Source organism: Ammospiza nelsoni, chromosome 22 (genome assembly GCF_027579445.1).
Source record: "Ammospiza nelsoni isolate bAmmNel1 chromosome 22, bAmmNel1.pri, whole genome shotgun sequence".
Classification (NCBI taxonomy): Eukaryota; Metazoa; Chordata; class Aves; order Passeriformes; family Passerellidae; genus Ammospiza; species Ammospiza nelsoni.
This window is the reverse complement of record NC_080654.1, coordinates 2384929-2401269: the sequence shown is the minus strand read 5'-3', so window position 1 is coordinate 2401269 and position 16341 is coordinate 2384929. Positions and strand designations below refer to the sequence as shown.

At 43.6% G+C, this 16341-nt stretch overlaps 1 protein-coding gene across 1 annotated transcript in view; it reads right to left on the bottom strand.

Moving 5' to 3' along the window:
• Window positions 1–16114, bottom strand: part of PLCH2 (phospholipase C eta 2) — a 36211-nt gene extending 20097 nt beyond the window's left edge. The window contains exons 1-8 of the mRNA XM_059487404.1: window positions 15922–16114; window positions 10719–10865; window positions 9624–9867; window positions 8590–8719; window positions 7410–7580; window positions 5516–5609; window positions 1888–2091; window positions 736–856 (exon numbers count right to left, since the gene is read on the bottom strand). Of these exons, the coding sequence (XP_059343387.1) occupies window positions 736–856; window positions 1888–2091; window positions 5516–5609; window positions 7410–7580; window positions 8590–8719; window positions 9624–9867; window positions 10719–10865; window positions 15922–16114 (1304 nt within the window). The remainder of the gene's footprint in view (window positions 1–735; window positions 857–1887; window positions 2092–5515; window positions 5610–7409; window positions 7581–8589; window positions 8720–9623; window positions 9868–10718; window positions 10866–15921) is intronic.
• Between the last annotated feature and the right edge of the window lie 227 nt (window positions 16115–16341).

Sequence of the window (16341 nt, the reverse complement as noted above, 5' to 3'; positions counted from 1 at the left end):
TTTTTGCAAAGGTTTAAAAACGGAGCAATTTCAGAAGGACTGCCTTTGATTTGTTTACCATGACTTCAGGCAAACTGCAAAAAGTATCAGGCTCACAAGAAGTTTACCCGGTCTGAAAATTTAGTGCAAGCTTATTTTCTATTTGTAAAGGCAGATGGGCTGCTTTGGGGAAGCTACTGGAAAATTTTTACAGTGATAAAGTAATTTCTATTTTAAAAAAACCAAAGGTTGCCACACACATTTTGATTGTGTGGAGGAGGAGAACAGCAGCTGCCAAGGTATATGAAACTTCCCATGAATAATGCTGATTTTCTGAGCAATGTACCTGTAGGGAAAATAACCTCTTTCTGATGAACACTCTGCTTTGTCCACAATCAGGCTACTCTCTCTTTGGCTCCTTTATTCCCTGACTTGTTTCCTATCCCTGGAGTACCCAGGTGTAGCCTGGGCAGCACCAGAGTGCACATCCAGAGAGACAAAGTGGTTTAACTGCCACTAAAAACATTCACTGGCAAAACCTGCTGTTCCTCAGGTGTTGTACAAGCTCAATAAATCCAGCTCCACGGCTCTGTGCAGAGTGTCCCTACTCAGCTTTGCCTTGCTGTTTCTTTCTGAAGGATCTGAAGGATTTTCCCCAGAAAACAACTCCAAATTCTGACGGGAATTCTGGTCAGGGATGTACAAGGATCCCATTCCTAGCCCTGAGACTCAGAGGTTGGCAGGCTGGATACATACTCATTCTTGATAAAGGCATATTTGTTGATAGTTTCAATCACGTCTTTGAAGAGGATTTTGGAAGTCAGGGTGTATCCATGGTGGACAATTGGTTCCCCGTCCGGCCCGTCCCAGCAGTCAACTGTAGGACAGAAACAGAGACACCATCAGAGCAGGAACAGCTGGGCCAGCCTCTGTGGGGACAATAAAACCCTGAAATTCCCTCCAGCAGCCCAGCCAGGTCCATTCCCACCCTGCACTCCCTCCTCTCTGTGCTGAACATCCTTCCTGGGAAGGAATTTCTGAACTAGACCTCGTGCTGGGACCAGGTGACTGTTCCCACTGTCTGAGAGAGCCCCAAGCAAAGAAACTCTCTTAAAAATTGCTGAGGGCTTTATGACAGGAGAGAGGTGACAGAGAGAAGCATTGCTGTCATTGTGCTCCTGCTGAACCTGAAAAGGAAAGCAGAGACTCTCAGCCAGGCTTCTCACACCTCAGGCCAAGCCAAGACCTGCCCATCCCCAGCCCAGCCTGGATTTTGCCTGACTTTTTCTATAATACTTGTCTATTATCATATTTCCATGGAATGTTTTACTCCTCTGAAGCACCCAATGGCACATCCACAATCCAACCTAAAACAAACCATATCTGCCTTCTGAAAAACTGCAAACACTTTGATGGTGAGAACATTAAGGACAATTATGAAAGAGGCAATGTCTCAGAAAGGCAGCACAAGTAGGGATTGCACAAAAAGGTCTCCTGTTCACTGCAGATACTGTCACCATTTCACAGAATACTTCCCTGAGCAGAAATACCCACTTTCCTCTCAGGTGTGCCAGGAACTCTGCCATATTTGCCAGTCTGGCTGTCACACACTTGGCCAGGCAGCACAAGCACCAGTGCACTCTGCCCAACATCAGCATCCTCTCTATAACAGGAGTTTTATAGGTTTTTTCCTCACTACAACAATACCACTCCTCAAATGTCTGTCTCAAGAAAATTTGTCCATTCTATCACAACATTATTTTGTTGTTCTTTATGAAAGGAAAACACCATTTTCCCAGGCTTTTTCCTCTCCCCAGCTACCATGCCTTCTGCAAAAGTCATAAATCTTTCTTCATTGAGGAGAAACAAAATTACAGAGCTCACTGGCAGCTCCTTTTTGCTCTTTACCTTCCACACAGCGACAGCCAGACTGTAGCACCCATGCATACATGTCCACCCTGGACTGGGACATCAGCTGATCTCCCATGAGGTAGGTGTTGTGTGAAGAGGTAATGAAGTAGTGACTCAGAGGGTAGCTCATGTCCTGGTTCACTTGGTAATGCTCTGGGTTGAAGATGTCCCCCGATGGACTCCGCATGTAATTGGTGAAACCTGTCAACAATCAACACTTTAAATAAGGTTTCATTAATGTTTCACAGTTTCATCCTTTTTGTTGCTGTAACCTTCCTAAAACCAGCCTAAAATGCATCCCTATATTCACCTGCATGTTTAAGATAAATAAATAGCATCACTACACCCAAACTGTCACCATGACCAAGTGCAATTATTGCTTTTCTCATTGCTTTGTACATTTTCCTGCTCTGCCTTTCCTGAGAAAAGTATGTCTATTTAATCCAAATAACTTACAATTTGTGTCAAAAGATTCTGCTAGGACATTGGGTCACATGGCATATAAAAGCCTCCAGAGATCTGCAGGCATATCCTGGAGCTGCTCCTCATGAAATCTTGTAGGATCTACAGTATTGGGATGCATTGAGACAGTTTTTGATGGCCCAAAAGAAGATACTCTCCTCTCCTCTCCTCTCCTCTTGCAGTATTTTCCAAAAAACAAACCAAAATAATGACAGTACACATTGGATTGTACAAGCTACACTCTCTAATTTGGAAATGACACCACAAACCTGCCTGTGGAGTGGGGAGCTCTGCAGTGCTGCACTCATGTCACTCCAGAATTGGCACTGAAATATCAATTATCTGTGGGGCTTTCAGTGATGCTATCAGAAGAATTTATTTTCCAGAGCTTGTAAATCCCGCAGGCATCATCACCTGGGCCCTCTGTGTATTGCAATCAGTACTCTTGTTCAGGAGCAAAGTTTTAGCAAGTTATGATTTAATCTTTGTGTGAAATTGCTGCTCTCAGACCTGCAGCAGACATTTGTGCACATATCACAGCCACTTTCACAATTCAGACTGACACAAAACACTGTAACTTCCACTTCAAATCTCCCCCAAAGGTTTTTCTTTCACCACCAAGGAAAAGACTCAGACTCCCATTCACACCCTGGCTTTGCTGACAGTGCTGATGCCTTTGGTTAGTAGGTTTCTGCTTCAAGACTTCAAATTATCCTGACATTTCACTCATTCCATAAATGAATCAGTGCCCCTGTAAAAATCCTGCCAGGCTTCCAAAGGTCTTGACACACTTTGACTGTGACAAGAGAAAATGTCACCTTTATGATGGTCCTTCTGGGCTACACATTTGGTGTTGATGAAAGTTTTATTGAAGGAAAAGAGCTGATAAACACAAACAGCAGCCAAAACATTTTGAGCAGCACACTGGGACACAGTGGCAGGGAATTCAACCCAGCCCAGCTGAATATTGAAGTCTTTTGGAGCACCAATGATCAATGAGCACATCAGTGATAGAGTCAGGGTGAAAACAAAAGATGAACCAAGGCAGAGCAGCCACTGTGGCAAATGGACAGAGCACAGAGTGTGTCAGCAAACACACAGCCAGCACTGGTGGCAGGCAATCAGCTCTTCCTGCAAACCATTCAGCTGCTGCAAGGTTAATTCCACCCAGCACCGGGAGGGCAGGTGCTGCAGCAGCACCATTGTTTGCTTTAAGCACTCTTGGTAAAATATGATGTTGCAATGAGTTCACACTGACTGGATTTATCAGCCCTACAAGGAAGAAAGAGGAAACAAGGAAGCTGAGTCCCACAGGACTGCAGTGGTGACACGCAGGGAAGGTGCACTGGCTGGATTTATCAGTCCTACAAAGAAGAAACAGGAATGGAGGAAGGTGCTGGTGGCAGTGAGCCCCATAGGACTGCACTCAGGGAAGTGCACGGTGGCACTTTGATCAGCACACAAAGGTAAAGGGTTTCTTTAGAGGCTGTGAATGAGCCCATGGTCACAGGCTAGTCCAAGGTGCTCCATGACAAAAGCCAGCACAGCTGAGGGCAGGCACGGGAATGAACAGGAAAGGACAAAGAGCACTGTTCTGTTATCTCACTACTATTGAGGTGCAGGCAGGATGCTCCTGTCTGGGCTGCACCAATCTGAGGAATAATCAGGCAGATTCAGCTTCCATGGCTGCTGCATTTCTGTCCCCAGGGCAGCTCTGGACTTGTTTTCCAGGAGACAGGAGACATCTCAAGTCTCAACTCCACACAAAAACAAGAGAGGAATAACTCCTCTGTGTGTGTGTGTGCACACATGTTCATACATGATGTACCTGCACAGATTTATGATTTTTAAGCAGCTCTTCCTCCTTTATCAGCACAGCCCAGCAGTGAGCCCCTGTCAGCTCCTCAGTCGCCTCTGTTTGGGTGTTACCAGAAATGTCTTGCATTAATTAAGCTCTAGATAAGGTCTGTTCTGTTCTGATGCACTTGCAGCAAGTTACTGGAGGGGTTAAGGTCACAAAGCCTTTTCCAGTTGTCTCCAAATGACCTCACCTTCTCCTTCCCCCTGATCAGGAGCAGACACCAGCACAATATCACCATGCTGGACTCTCTCTTACCTTAACCCATAAATTCTCTAATGTTTTATCACCCATTCTGAGGCAAAGAAAGTGTACAGATTTTGTTGTTGTTATTGGTTTTCTCTATGGAAACTTACAATACTTTGAAAAGCCTACTCTTTACTTTTTTAGGTATGAGGAAAGCAAGACAATGAACTTGCTTATTCATTATTTATGTGACTGCAACTGTCTGTAAAGACCAGAAAATGAAAAGAATGTCATCTGCTCCCTCACTGGCATTAGCATAAGCTTTAAAATAAATTGAAAATTTAGTCTGGAAGTAGAACAGACCTTGACCCATCCTAAGCAACCACCTTACACATTGTACCAGAAACTACCCACTTCTTCCTGCAGGAAACCAAACAACTTCTGTTCTGCCACTTTTCAGGATGACAACACACCCACAGGAACGGACAAGGCTGATTTTCTAAACGTCCAAGAACTTTTGCACAGAACCTAATTCCTCAGGAAAGAGCTCCCTTCTTGGGGCCAATAAATCTGGCTGAAGATTTACTATTTAGGGGAAAGGACTTACAGCCAGCCCCCAAAATAACAGCTACCACCCTGGTGGTGCAGCATTGGTATATTTAGAGAGAAGGCTTCAGCAGCAAAGGTCAGGAAGGCAGGACCAATTTCATCTATCATCCCACTCAGACATTTACTCTGGATCACATCACTCCTCTTATATTAAGACTTAATTTGATTTTCAAATTGATTTGATTTCCAAAAATACCTGCAGGAATGATGCAACTAAATTCAACTGTATTTTCCAAAAGCACAAATAGAGACATCTCCAGTTCCAGCTGACTTTCAATGACTGCTGCTTCATCCTGATATGTACCTTTCAAAACTCCTCCAAAGAGATCTGGTTTTTTTAGGTTGCTCAGTAAATGGTAGATTTTTTTTTTTTAAAGCAAAAAGGCTGGAAACATACTTTATACAACATGACAAAATTCTACATCTCTATATTCTGCAAGCAGCAGCAATATTCTCCTGAGCATTGAGCCAGTTCCCTTTTCCCCACAAAAGCTGCACCAGCCAGCTTACCATCAATTCCCAGGGCTCCCTCCTTCTTGTTCTCTGGGCATGGCTCAAACTTGCTGATGATTTCCAAGCAATGTTCTTTAGTCACATTTGTCATCTGGAAAAGCAGCAGAAATGCAGTGTTAACCATTAATCACAGCTCCTCTGAGCTCTCTCCATCTCCATCCAACAACTGGGCAGATAATCCACGGTGGGACTGAGGATTTCCAGCTCCCCAGAGGGATTCTCACTCCTGTCAATCAGTGTCAGGTCAGATCAGAAGGGGAGCTCTCTGTGAAAAGTTTCTGTGCTATTGGCAGCTGCCTGATGCCAGAGTTCTGCTTTGTAGGTCAGATCTGTTGTTAGGCACCACAGAGCATCCAAACAGAACGAGCTTTGCCACAAACCAATGGGATCTCTTCTCTTGTAGGATTAGAGGATTAGTTTGCATTATCAAAGGTTTTTTTTCCCTTTAAAATAAAACAAGAAAATGTCTCATCTTTATGCAGCAGACAGAAAAATCTGTTAGAAGCAGGGAAACAGAGAAACAGGACATAATGTTCTCAGGGAATCTGCTAACTTCAAGGTTGCTCTGCATTCTCAACTGAAAAAGAAAAGAGTACAAAGGGAAATATTTGTCTGTAAAGGTTGTCATTTATGAAACCAGGGTCATTAATGCTGAGCTGTAACTTTCTTTACATAATGCAGTGTTTTAGTAACTTAATTTTAACACAATTAATACTCCTGCTATTAACTGTTGATGTATTCTCTATTATCCTGCCATTATTTAACATTCCTGTCCTGAATGCTCCAGCAAATCCTTTCTATTAGATGCTGTACATGAAAACACAGCCCTTGTCATCAGAGTGCAATAAAGTGACCGTCAATCTGGCAACACAGAATCTTTGCCTGGGGGAAAATGAAACCACCAGCACATCTGCAGCAAGATCAATGCCTTTTCTGGGGGTAATTTAAAACCTACTAAATAAAAGTAAAAGAAGAAGACAAAAACCTCTAACTCTGGATTTGTACATCGATGATCCTGGGTTCAAAAGATGAAGCTCTGGAACACCAGGTTTGCCTGGAATGGAGTAAGGGTGTTTTCCCTGTTCATGAGAAAAGGTGGCAAGGGAGAGAATTCCCCCAGGCAGGATTTGGCCATGTCAGTAATTAGCTGAGTTGATTTCTGTCCTGTGGTGAGTGTTCATTTTCCCCTCAGCATCTGGAGGATCAATTGACCAATGACATGGAAACACAGCCCACTTATCTAAGAAGATAACTGCCAGAGAGGTGGATTTTTTATTCATTCCTTTCATGGACAATGACTGAAAATCATGGACATTTATGGCTTACAGGCATGAAGCTCCAGAGGAGACCATGAGAGGAAAAGGGCAAAGAAAAGTCAAAACATTTGTTCCTGCAGCACTGGACTTAAATCACTCTGAGAAAATTCCTTAGGTACTGCAATGTGTTTCAAAAACTCTCCTATACATTAATCATCCTTTCAACTGCTCCTTGAAAGATAATCTTCCAGTTTACACACTGAGATAGTGTGACAAAGTAATTCAGAGTTTCATCATGGGCTGTGCGCTGTGTCACAAGCAGAGCCAGGAACACCAGCTTTGCTCCAAGGTACTGAATACTGGGAACAGACAGATGCTGATGGGATTGTTCAAGGGGAACACATGAAAAAAAAAAAGCAATTCTAGAGATTATATTTAGAAGCACACTAAAAGAGCCTACAGGGCAAAAAGGTAGTGAAAGCCAGAAAATTCAAGAAATAGTCTTAGATGAAACTCAAGACACATCTGTCTCTTTTTCACATGAACAGTATCGAAGTCCCCACCCCTTTTTAAATTAATTCCCAGTGGCAAGCAGCAGGCCTGCAGCTGGAATCCTGCTCCTGACTTGGGCCTACCTTCTGCTCAGTCTCCAAGAAGCGTTTCAGGTCATCTGTGTCCAGGTAGTCCTTGTGGTTGCTGTAGGTGAGCATCAGCAGGTACAGATCGCGCCGCGTCGACATCATCTTGTAGAAGGCACAGAACTCCTCGAAGTCCAGCGTGCCCTGGTTGTCATCTGTGTCAGCCTCCTGCAGCACACAGCAACCACACAGTCACAGCCCAACTGCCCGCACCAATTTTAGATAAATAAACAAACCCCTGCATGCGAGTGAAGCACTGGAATTAAATGCAGGTTGAAGCTGCACGATGTGGCTGCTGGGACTGACTGATCTATAAACCTTGTCACAGGAATCCCCTGCACAGCTTTGAACCTCTCCCATGGACACATCCATGCCAAAAACAACATTGAAGGTTTTAATTGTTCCACAGGGAACTGCTGAAGGATTTCTTCTGTCTATGGCAATTAAGTGAAGGCAAGTTCCCCTCCAACAATATGTGTGTGTCTGGCAGAATTACCCACTCACATCTTCAGAATATCATTGGAGCCCAAGTCATCTTGAAATTAATTTTATATCCAGGATTTGAGAGGATATCTGTAAAATCCATGGCCATAAACTAGTAAGATCTGGAAGAATACTAATTTTGCAAGCAAAGAAAAAAATCATCAGGGATTTCACATAAAGGCTTGCTGGTCCCTGCAGGGACTTTGTGATAACAAAAGCTACACATCTCCATTGTTGCTCACTAAATTGGGCCAAGGTCAGCAGAACGCAATGTCAAACAAACAGCTCTCAGCAGTGCAAAAATCTGACTGATACAGAAGTTTGCATGCTGGGTATTTTATTAGTACCAGCTACCAGAGGATATTGGATGCTTTATTTGATAATAATTTTAGAGAGAACATTATTGGAGGAGGAAACATGACTGGGTTTCTGACCTAAAAAGTCTAGCAAAAGGGCAATCTTGGAACTGTGTGCTTCACGTTATGTAACACCAGAAGGTACCTGGTGTGTTGCCTTTTTCTGTGCATAACAATTTATCTGTGACGTGTTTCTGGACCTCTTTCCAATTTACCAAATGGACTGTGTAGTATCTCTCAGTAGAGTGGAAACAAACCAGCTGCTGAAGTATTTGCTATCTCTCCTACTGGATTTCGTGTTAAATCCTTACTTTTTCAGGAAAAAACATAATTCTTACCTTAAACATTTGCTTGACTTTCTGTCGGGGTAGGTTCACATTCAGTTTGTGCATGAGTTGGAGCACTTCACTAATACTCAGACTGCCATCCCCATTTTTATCTGCCTCATCAAATGTCTGCTTCAACCACATTGAACAGGAGTTAAGGAACAGCATGGAATATTGAAGGATATTACTGAACATCATGGATATATTGAAGGATATTACTGAACATCATGGATATATGATTCTTTTTCACATTAGGAAACCCTGCAAATGAGACTGGGAATGAAAGGTCAAGCTAATATCTAACTCTCCTCATGTTAGTTCAGTAAGAGCTTCTAGGCTTGCTGTGCTCAACATGCCACATGTGCTCTGTGCCTATTTGACAACACAGAAGAAAAATTTCTGAGTGAATCTCAGCGTTACATTGTGATGGTGTTTGCAGGGGTCTCAGGATGAGGGAAGAGATGAGGATTTGATTCTATGTTTCAGAAGGCTGATTTATTATTTTATGATATATATTATAGTAAAACTATACTAAAAGAATAGAAGAAAGGATTTCATCAGAAGGCTAGCTAAGAATAGAAAAAAAAATGGAATGATAACAAAAGCTTGTGGCTCGAACTCTCTGTCTGTGCCAGCTGACTGTGATTGGCCATTAATTGGAAACAACCACATAAGACCAATCACAGATCCACCTGTTGCATTCCACAGCAGCAGATAACCATTGTTTGCATGTTGTTCCTGAGGCTTCTCAGGAGAAAAAAATCTTAAGGAAAGAATTTTTCAGAAAATATCATGGCTACACTACATCACCAAATTAAATGGATGGTTTTACACTGGGAATGAGACTGAAGAATGTAGCTGTGTCTTTTTCAGTCCACTGCACTCAGTCATCTCCATCTCCAGAGCAATCCTCTTCAGGAACTCTGTCTCTGGAACCAGGGAATACAGTGGGAACTGCTCTGAAGCTCTGAGCCTAGTGCTTACTTGTAGCAAAGCAAACACTGTAAGGAATCCTGAGCTTGTCCCAGGCAGCACAGGAAGGATATTGGTCTCTGGTCCTTTGGCGTTTGGAGAGGCTGTCCTCGTCACTGATGCCTGCCATCAGGTACTTCAGCCCTGTGATCCAGGTGCGTGCCTCCTCGGCGCTGGAGGACACCAGGTCCAGGGACTCCATGTGGTCCCCGTAGTAGATGCTGAAGCAGCAGTTGGGGTCGAAGCTGCCGTCGGCGTAGCGCTGGAAGATCTCCGACTGCTTCCCCTCACACACCTCCTGGATGGAGTCGATGGAAACTGCAGGGACAGCAGTGGCTGGGAGCAGGCCCAGAGACATCCCAGGGAGGGAGAGCCCAAACCCCACCCTGCAAGGCCCCAGTTCATACAGGGGTTGGCTCTGACTCATTTACAGCACCCTACACCCCTGGAACCTGCACAGCCAACCCCAGCACCTTCAGCTTCATAAACAACCCATCATTAAATCATTTACTGCCCTCTAAAGTCAACTACAACACTGTGGAATCCTTTGAACCCTTCAGGCAAACCCCCAGGGCCTTGCCTTGGAAGAAGGTACCATAGATGGAGTTTTCCCCACCTAGGCTGAAAGAGAGGACTCAGCCCATGGTGCTCTGCAGCACTATTGCCAATCTAATGTAGATTGCTTCCCCCATTGGCCAGATGACCCTGCCCACCCCAATTATTCATCCCTCAATGCCCCTACAGGTTGCTGCCCTTTGCCCAGCCCCTTTTCCCTCAGGTCATTGGCCACTGACCCCATACTTAAGTCTGTGCACAGCACATGCTCCTGTCTTTTGTCCCTGATTTCCCTTCAGCAGGGTGGAGCGAACCTTCACTGGAATTTATCATTCAAAGGACTCTTCTGCTTCTCTTTGCTGAGCTAGTTATGGTGAGCGTGGTGGGTGGACTTGACTGCTTTCCCTGAATGCTTACCCAAGATAGTGGATGGTGTTACCTATTTCCCACTAAGGTTTTCCACAGGAGATGCTCATTGTGAAATAGGCAACACCATCCACCATCAAAACCCCACACTGCCACACAACACCTCTCACGGAGCCAGACCCTTCATTCTCCTTTGTTTACAAGGCCCCAGGAGGGGTCAGAGGGGGGTTTCTGTGGCTGACACTCACTTTTGGCTTTCTCATTCTTCCGAGAGGGTCTCCAGCGAATGCAGGACCTGTGGTCATCCAAGTAGTAGAAGCGGACGAGCCCCTTGGAGCCTCCTCGGAGTTTGATCATCTGGGTGCCCGCCTGCATGGAGCTCATACATCTTTCCACTGAGAGGGGAATGAAGAGAGAGCAGTGAGCCAGACCTTGCTCCTCTGGAATTGCCTTTACAGGATGAAAACACATCAAGCAGCTGCCAAGCGAACAGCTCAAGTCAAAGGAGAAGGGTTCCTGTAGTAAGAGGTCAGGTGTTAAGATCAAAAAGCCAGAAAGATTCTTGGTGGCTGTGGACTTACCTGTAAGTGTGAAAGTTTTCATTCCCATAATGATTTATAGGAAATGATCATATGTTGGGACCAGCAAAAGGTATGTGCCTTTCTCAAGACCATCTCAAATCTGAGCTCCTACAACATGTAAACCTTGTGCTGGACACAGGGTGAAATTTCACCTGGAAACTGGAATCCTTGGCCAGCAAGGTCCCACTGCTTCTATGGATTAAGTCACTGATCATCTAGATTTGCTTAGCAAGAACCTCACAAACTTTTCATCTCCCAAATCCCCCAAACCCCCATTTTCCAAGCAGGAGGTTTCTCACCTGTGCTGTACTTTGCCTCTGGGCCTCAGGACCCGTTCCATTCCTGAGGGTTTGGCAGAATCCCAGACAGTGCAGCCTTAAAAGCCACGAGTGTTGGGAGAAGCTCCCTGCAAGGGTCTGCTCTGCCCCTGCAGGGACCCTGCCCTTTCCTGGGAGCCAGGCTGGGCCTTTCTGGAATCCAGCTGCTGCAAGGACTGAGCTCAACAACTTCCATCCAACTGTGAGTGGCTGGCTCTGTCCCAGCAATAAATGCAGACTCACATTTTCTGCCAAGTCTCCCATTTATTTCCCCTGATGACAGAGCAGAGCCTGTGACCTGATTTTCCTCTGACTTTCTGCCTGATCCGTTTAAGTAAAATTAAAACTATTACTGTGTTCAACATTCTTTTTTTTTTTTCAGCCCTAGAGATGAGAAGTGAAAATTACTGCTGAGATCCTGGATCGAAGAATGAAAATTAATACATGCAGTACACATTCTAATTCAGAAATAAATGCAAGAAGATTCTGAGGTCAGCTTTCTTTTATCAATCTTCTGCCATCAAGATAAAAGATGAAACAGTGTCCAGATGAAAACACTGATTTCACGTGTTCCAAAATGCATGAACACCAACACAACAACTTGGGTGATTCAAGTCCACCTCTCAGGCAAAGGCAAAAGCAAGGTAGGTAAAAAGAAATGGGAAAAGGCTTTGATGTCCCTGTGCTTTAGAGCTCATGTTCAGATAAAGTCAATTAATTCACTCTGGAAAAGGTTCAGCAAAATAGACTCATTTGAAAGCAGACCTCTATGGTACAAGAAAATTTTAATTTGCAGGCACAATTCTGTAGAGTTCATTGTCCATGTTAATAAAATATTCATGGAGGGAAGGTGTGGAATTGAGAGCAAGATAATCCCTGGTGTAACATTTTACTTCTTAAAGCTGGACCCTTGTCTTCAGGCACAGATACCTTTAGAGAAAATCAATGTTCAGCAGGTATCACCATAAAGGCAAGAGCTGTGCCAGAAACATCCACTGCAACATCAGATCCAAACTCAGCCCAACCCTCTCCCGACACTCAATCTTTTCAATATCTGCTTTCATTCTGATTCAGAAGAAGAGAAATGTTTCTCAGATTTACTGAAATAATAATTATGGGAAGCTTGAACTTATTTTTATTTCACAAGGCTCATAGGGTTTTTGAAAAAAAAAAATCAGTCAAAATAGCTAATAAAAGAATTTCTCTGAACAGTAATCACACACACTTCAAATCACATTAAATTTCCAACTTTCTCTTTGGGAATTATGGCAGTAAATAATCTTATTGGAAGAAACCAGAAGAGTAGAAATGGGAAAAGTATCAAAGATCACACCTGTTACAAAGCAGAAGATAATGAAGAAGCAACAAAATAAAACCACTTTCTGCAACACCCATTTACTTTGTTTTTGCATGAAGCAGGAACATGTTCTCTGCTGTTAAAATTTTAATAAGCATCCTTAGAGTGCTTTTTCCATGGTGCTGTTTATTTTGCTGCAGGATTTCTCCCCCAAACCACCCTGAGCACCTCACAGCTGCCTGCTGCGTTTCCAGCTCATCTGGACTGAGCTTGGGTGATCCATGGCCAGCCCCAATATTTCAGGGTTGTTCAGTTTTTGGGGATGGTGACACAGGGAAAGGAGGGCACACGAAATCCCTCCCTTCTGTGTGAGAGCAGATTTTGTGGAAGGAAAACCCCAAAGGGAATGCAGAGGTGTTTGCAAGGGCCAGGAGATGGAGCAGGGACATTTCCACACCTGTCCCTTCTGGGGACTGAAAGTTTAGAGCACTACAGAGACTGGGAGAAAGAAAAAAATAAAAAAAGAAAAAAGAAATCCTAGTGGTACTTCTATCAAACAGAAAATGATATGGTTTTTTCCCTGAAGTCTTTCGCAGCATGTAAGTGAAAAGGGCACACTGCTGAGAAGTAGAACTGCTTCTCCTTGCCATTGTTCACATTCCTTCTTTAAGGATTCATTCCTATACTTCAGATAAAAATCCCCCAGTCTTGCAATGAATCAGGTTTTTGAAGAAATGGCTCTTAACTATCTTCAATTAAGGCTGAATTACCGCTTTTCTGTTTTTCACTTCATTAGTTCCTTTTTTTTTTTTCAGAATTCAGCTTATGTTCAGCTCTCTTCTGATCTAATGAGTTGCCTCAATTTGCATCAGAACAAAAAAAATTGTGGAGAGAAGATGGATCTCTGTATACTGCAGCACAGAGCACTGCCAGAGCAGAGAGGAGCAGGGAATAGAAACGTGGAACACCCAGTTCCACACGGGACTGATGCAGCAAAAAGACTCCCAGTGATTTCTCATGCTTCTTAATAACATTTATATTTACTACACAAAGTGTTAAAGTAACAATAAATAGCAAAACTAAACAAACTACAAACCCTACAATTTGTCCTGAAACAAGGGGGGAAAAGGAGACTGATATCACTCCTATTGTTAGCAAGATGTTCTAGTGTCTGCAAATTAATTATTTATGGTTCAGTAGCATTATTGTCTTTTAGGAGTCTCTGAGTTTGATATAAATATGTGAAGGAGTGGGAGTATTTTAGCATGTGGGGATGAAAAGAAGTCAGGAGATTGAGTCATTGATTATTTTTGTACATGGACCAGCTTTGTCAAATATTCCCATCCCTGGGCTCGAGGCAGCCCCAGGTTGTGTCACACCTTTGCCCCAGGCAGGCTTAGGGACAGGGAGCAGGGAGCATCAAACCCCTCTGCCCCAGAACAGATCCTGGAGGGGTGAATCCCAATTGTGTGCCTCACCTCAACAACATCAGGAGAGGAGAGCAGATGCCAGCAGCTCATTTCTGTCCAGGAGATGTTTGTGAGCCCAGAGAAACCCCCCAGTACACGTGCACCAGAAGGGCAAGAAAATATCCCCTTAAAATATCACCACCAAACCAAAACAGCCTTCCCACACACAGCCAGAGGACTCCCACACTTGTCACACATTCAGCACTGCCAATCCATTGAAGACATAATGACTGCCCCATTTTTTTAAAGTCTCACTGGAAATGGTTGCACAGCTATAAGTGGCTCATCGATATGTAAACCAAAGAGCTGGCTCCAGCTATTCCTGCCAGGAATATCACTTGCTTTCCAGACAGGAGGCATAAAATCTTTTTAAAAATCAATATATCAATATAATGATATAAAATATGTAATGTACCCAAGTACATATCCAGCAGAGTGTGTTGGGAATTCTGTCCAGAAGATATTTTGCCAGTCCTGCCTAAGAACTGGTTGTGGAGCTCCTGGCCCAGGCACACCAGGCTCACTCACATCACTACATTGGATCCAGTTAAAAACCACATCACATCCAAACTCATTAATCTTCATTTGTTTCATTTTACATCCCTCCAGCCTAATGAACAGGTCCCTCTCACCTTTTAAACCAACCATCTCATTCCCAGCACAGCTTTGTCCCCCTTGTTGGCTCAGTGGCTCAAGCTTCACTGAAGTCCAGGACTTTTCCTGTTCTGCTCATTGGCCAAAAAATCTGGAAGTGTCTTTGGAAAAGAACATTTCTCTATGATTCTGCCAGCAATGGTTGGGACAATGTTTACTATGTCAAGAGATGATGTAAGACTGAACCCATCTTTAAAACACACCACTAATAAATGAGGTGTTAATGGGAGATGTTCTTAATCCTGTGGAAATTAGGGGCTTGATTTGAGGTCAGGCTGTCAGCTCTCCATCCCTCCATCAGCCACCAGCACCCAGGGAAATGCAGAAGCAGAGTAGGATGGTGCTTCTCCTCTGCAAAAATTCCCAGTGCTTGCTGAGCTATCTATGTGTCCAACTTTCTTGCTAAAACAAAATCTTTGATCGATGAAGCTGGCAGACAAACAGGACAAAAAAGTGCTCCAAGGAATGGGTGGCTCTGGTCAGGCTGCAGATTTCCTCACTGGCCATGCAGAAGTGGCCCAAGAAGATTGTTATTAAAGTGCTTTTACTAGAACAGCTGTTTTCTCTGGCCATCTCTAATTAGGTTTGCTGGGTTTATTAGCTATTTAAATGAAAGGCTGCTGTGAGCGCCCAAAGGGGATCCTTCTCACAGAGCCAGTGAAGCTTGAGAGTTTTGTGTGTCTGTATTCAGAAAACAGCTTCTAAACAGTGCAGGAGGTGTGGATCAAGACAGCACAGATACTGCCAAATGCTCATTTTTAAAGCTCTTAACTACAAATAAAATGAAAGAGTTAAGAGGTGTACAGTACTTGGCAGATAGCAAAACTGTTGTGCTGTGGGTAAGGAGAAGGAGACAGAGTCTATGCAACAGAATATTTAAAAGGGTCAGCAAGTTTCAAAATGTACAACTTTCTCTAGCTTGTCCTGAGGAACATAAATCAATAATGAAATTATAAGTGGGGGCTTGCTGAAGACAAAAAGAACTGCACTCACATCAGACCAGGGCTGCCTCCTCCTTCCTTCTTTTCTGCTCCCCACGCTGCTGCTACACAAAGGTGCCACTAACTAAGATTTCAGCATGAAAGATTTAAAGGTGTCACCATTTCAGGGAATGCAGGGGTTCAGCATCTTACCAAAATGGCCAATTTTCCATCTCGGAGAGGCGACGATGCTGCCACCAACCCAGAAAAAGTCTTCAGCCAGACGAGCCACTGAGAACTTATTCTGAAGCAAGGGAGATTTGGAGATATCCATCTCTGAGCTGGACTGGAAACAAGCACTGATGGCCTTGGGAGGTATCAAAATTTTATAGTACACATTCTCCATGTAGCAGAATAAAAATGTTATCAGAAAAATAGAAAATAGCCATTGATTTCCAAAATCCAGTGGTGTTTTTCAGGTATTTTCCAGGTTGTTTCAGAAAAGTTTCTTAGCTAAATTAAGCCTCTTTCACAATCCAGATTTAGAACATTAAAATCCCAATAAAATCCTTTTTATTGTGATCTACCTGTGACTACTTTGGAGGCCTGAGTGGGCTTCAGTTCAAGATTTTA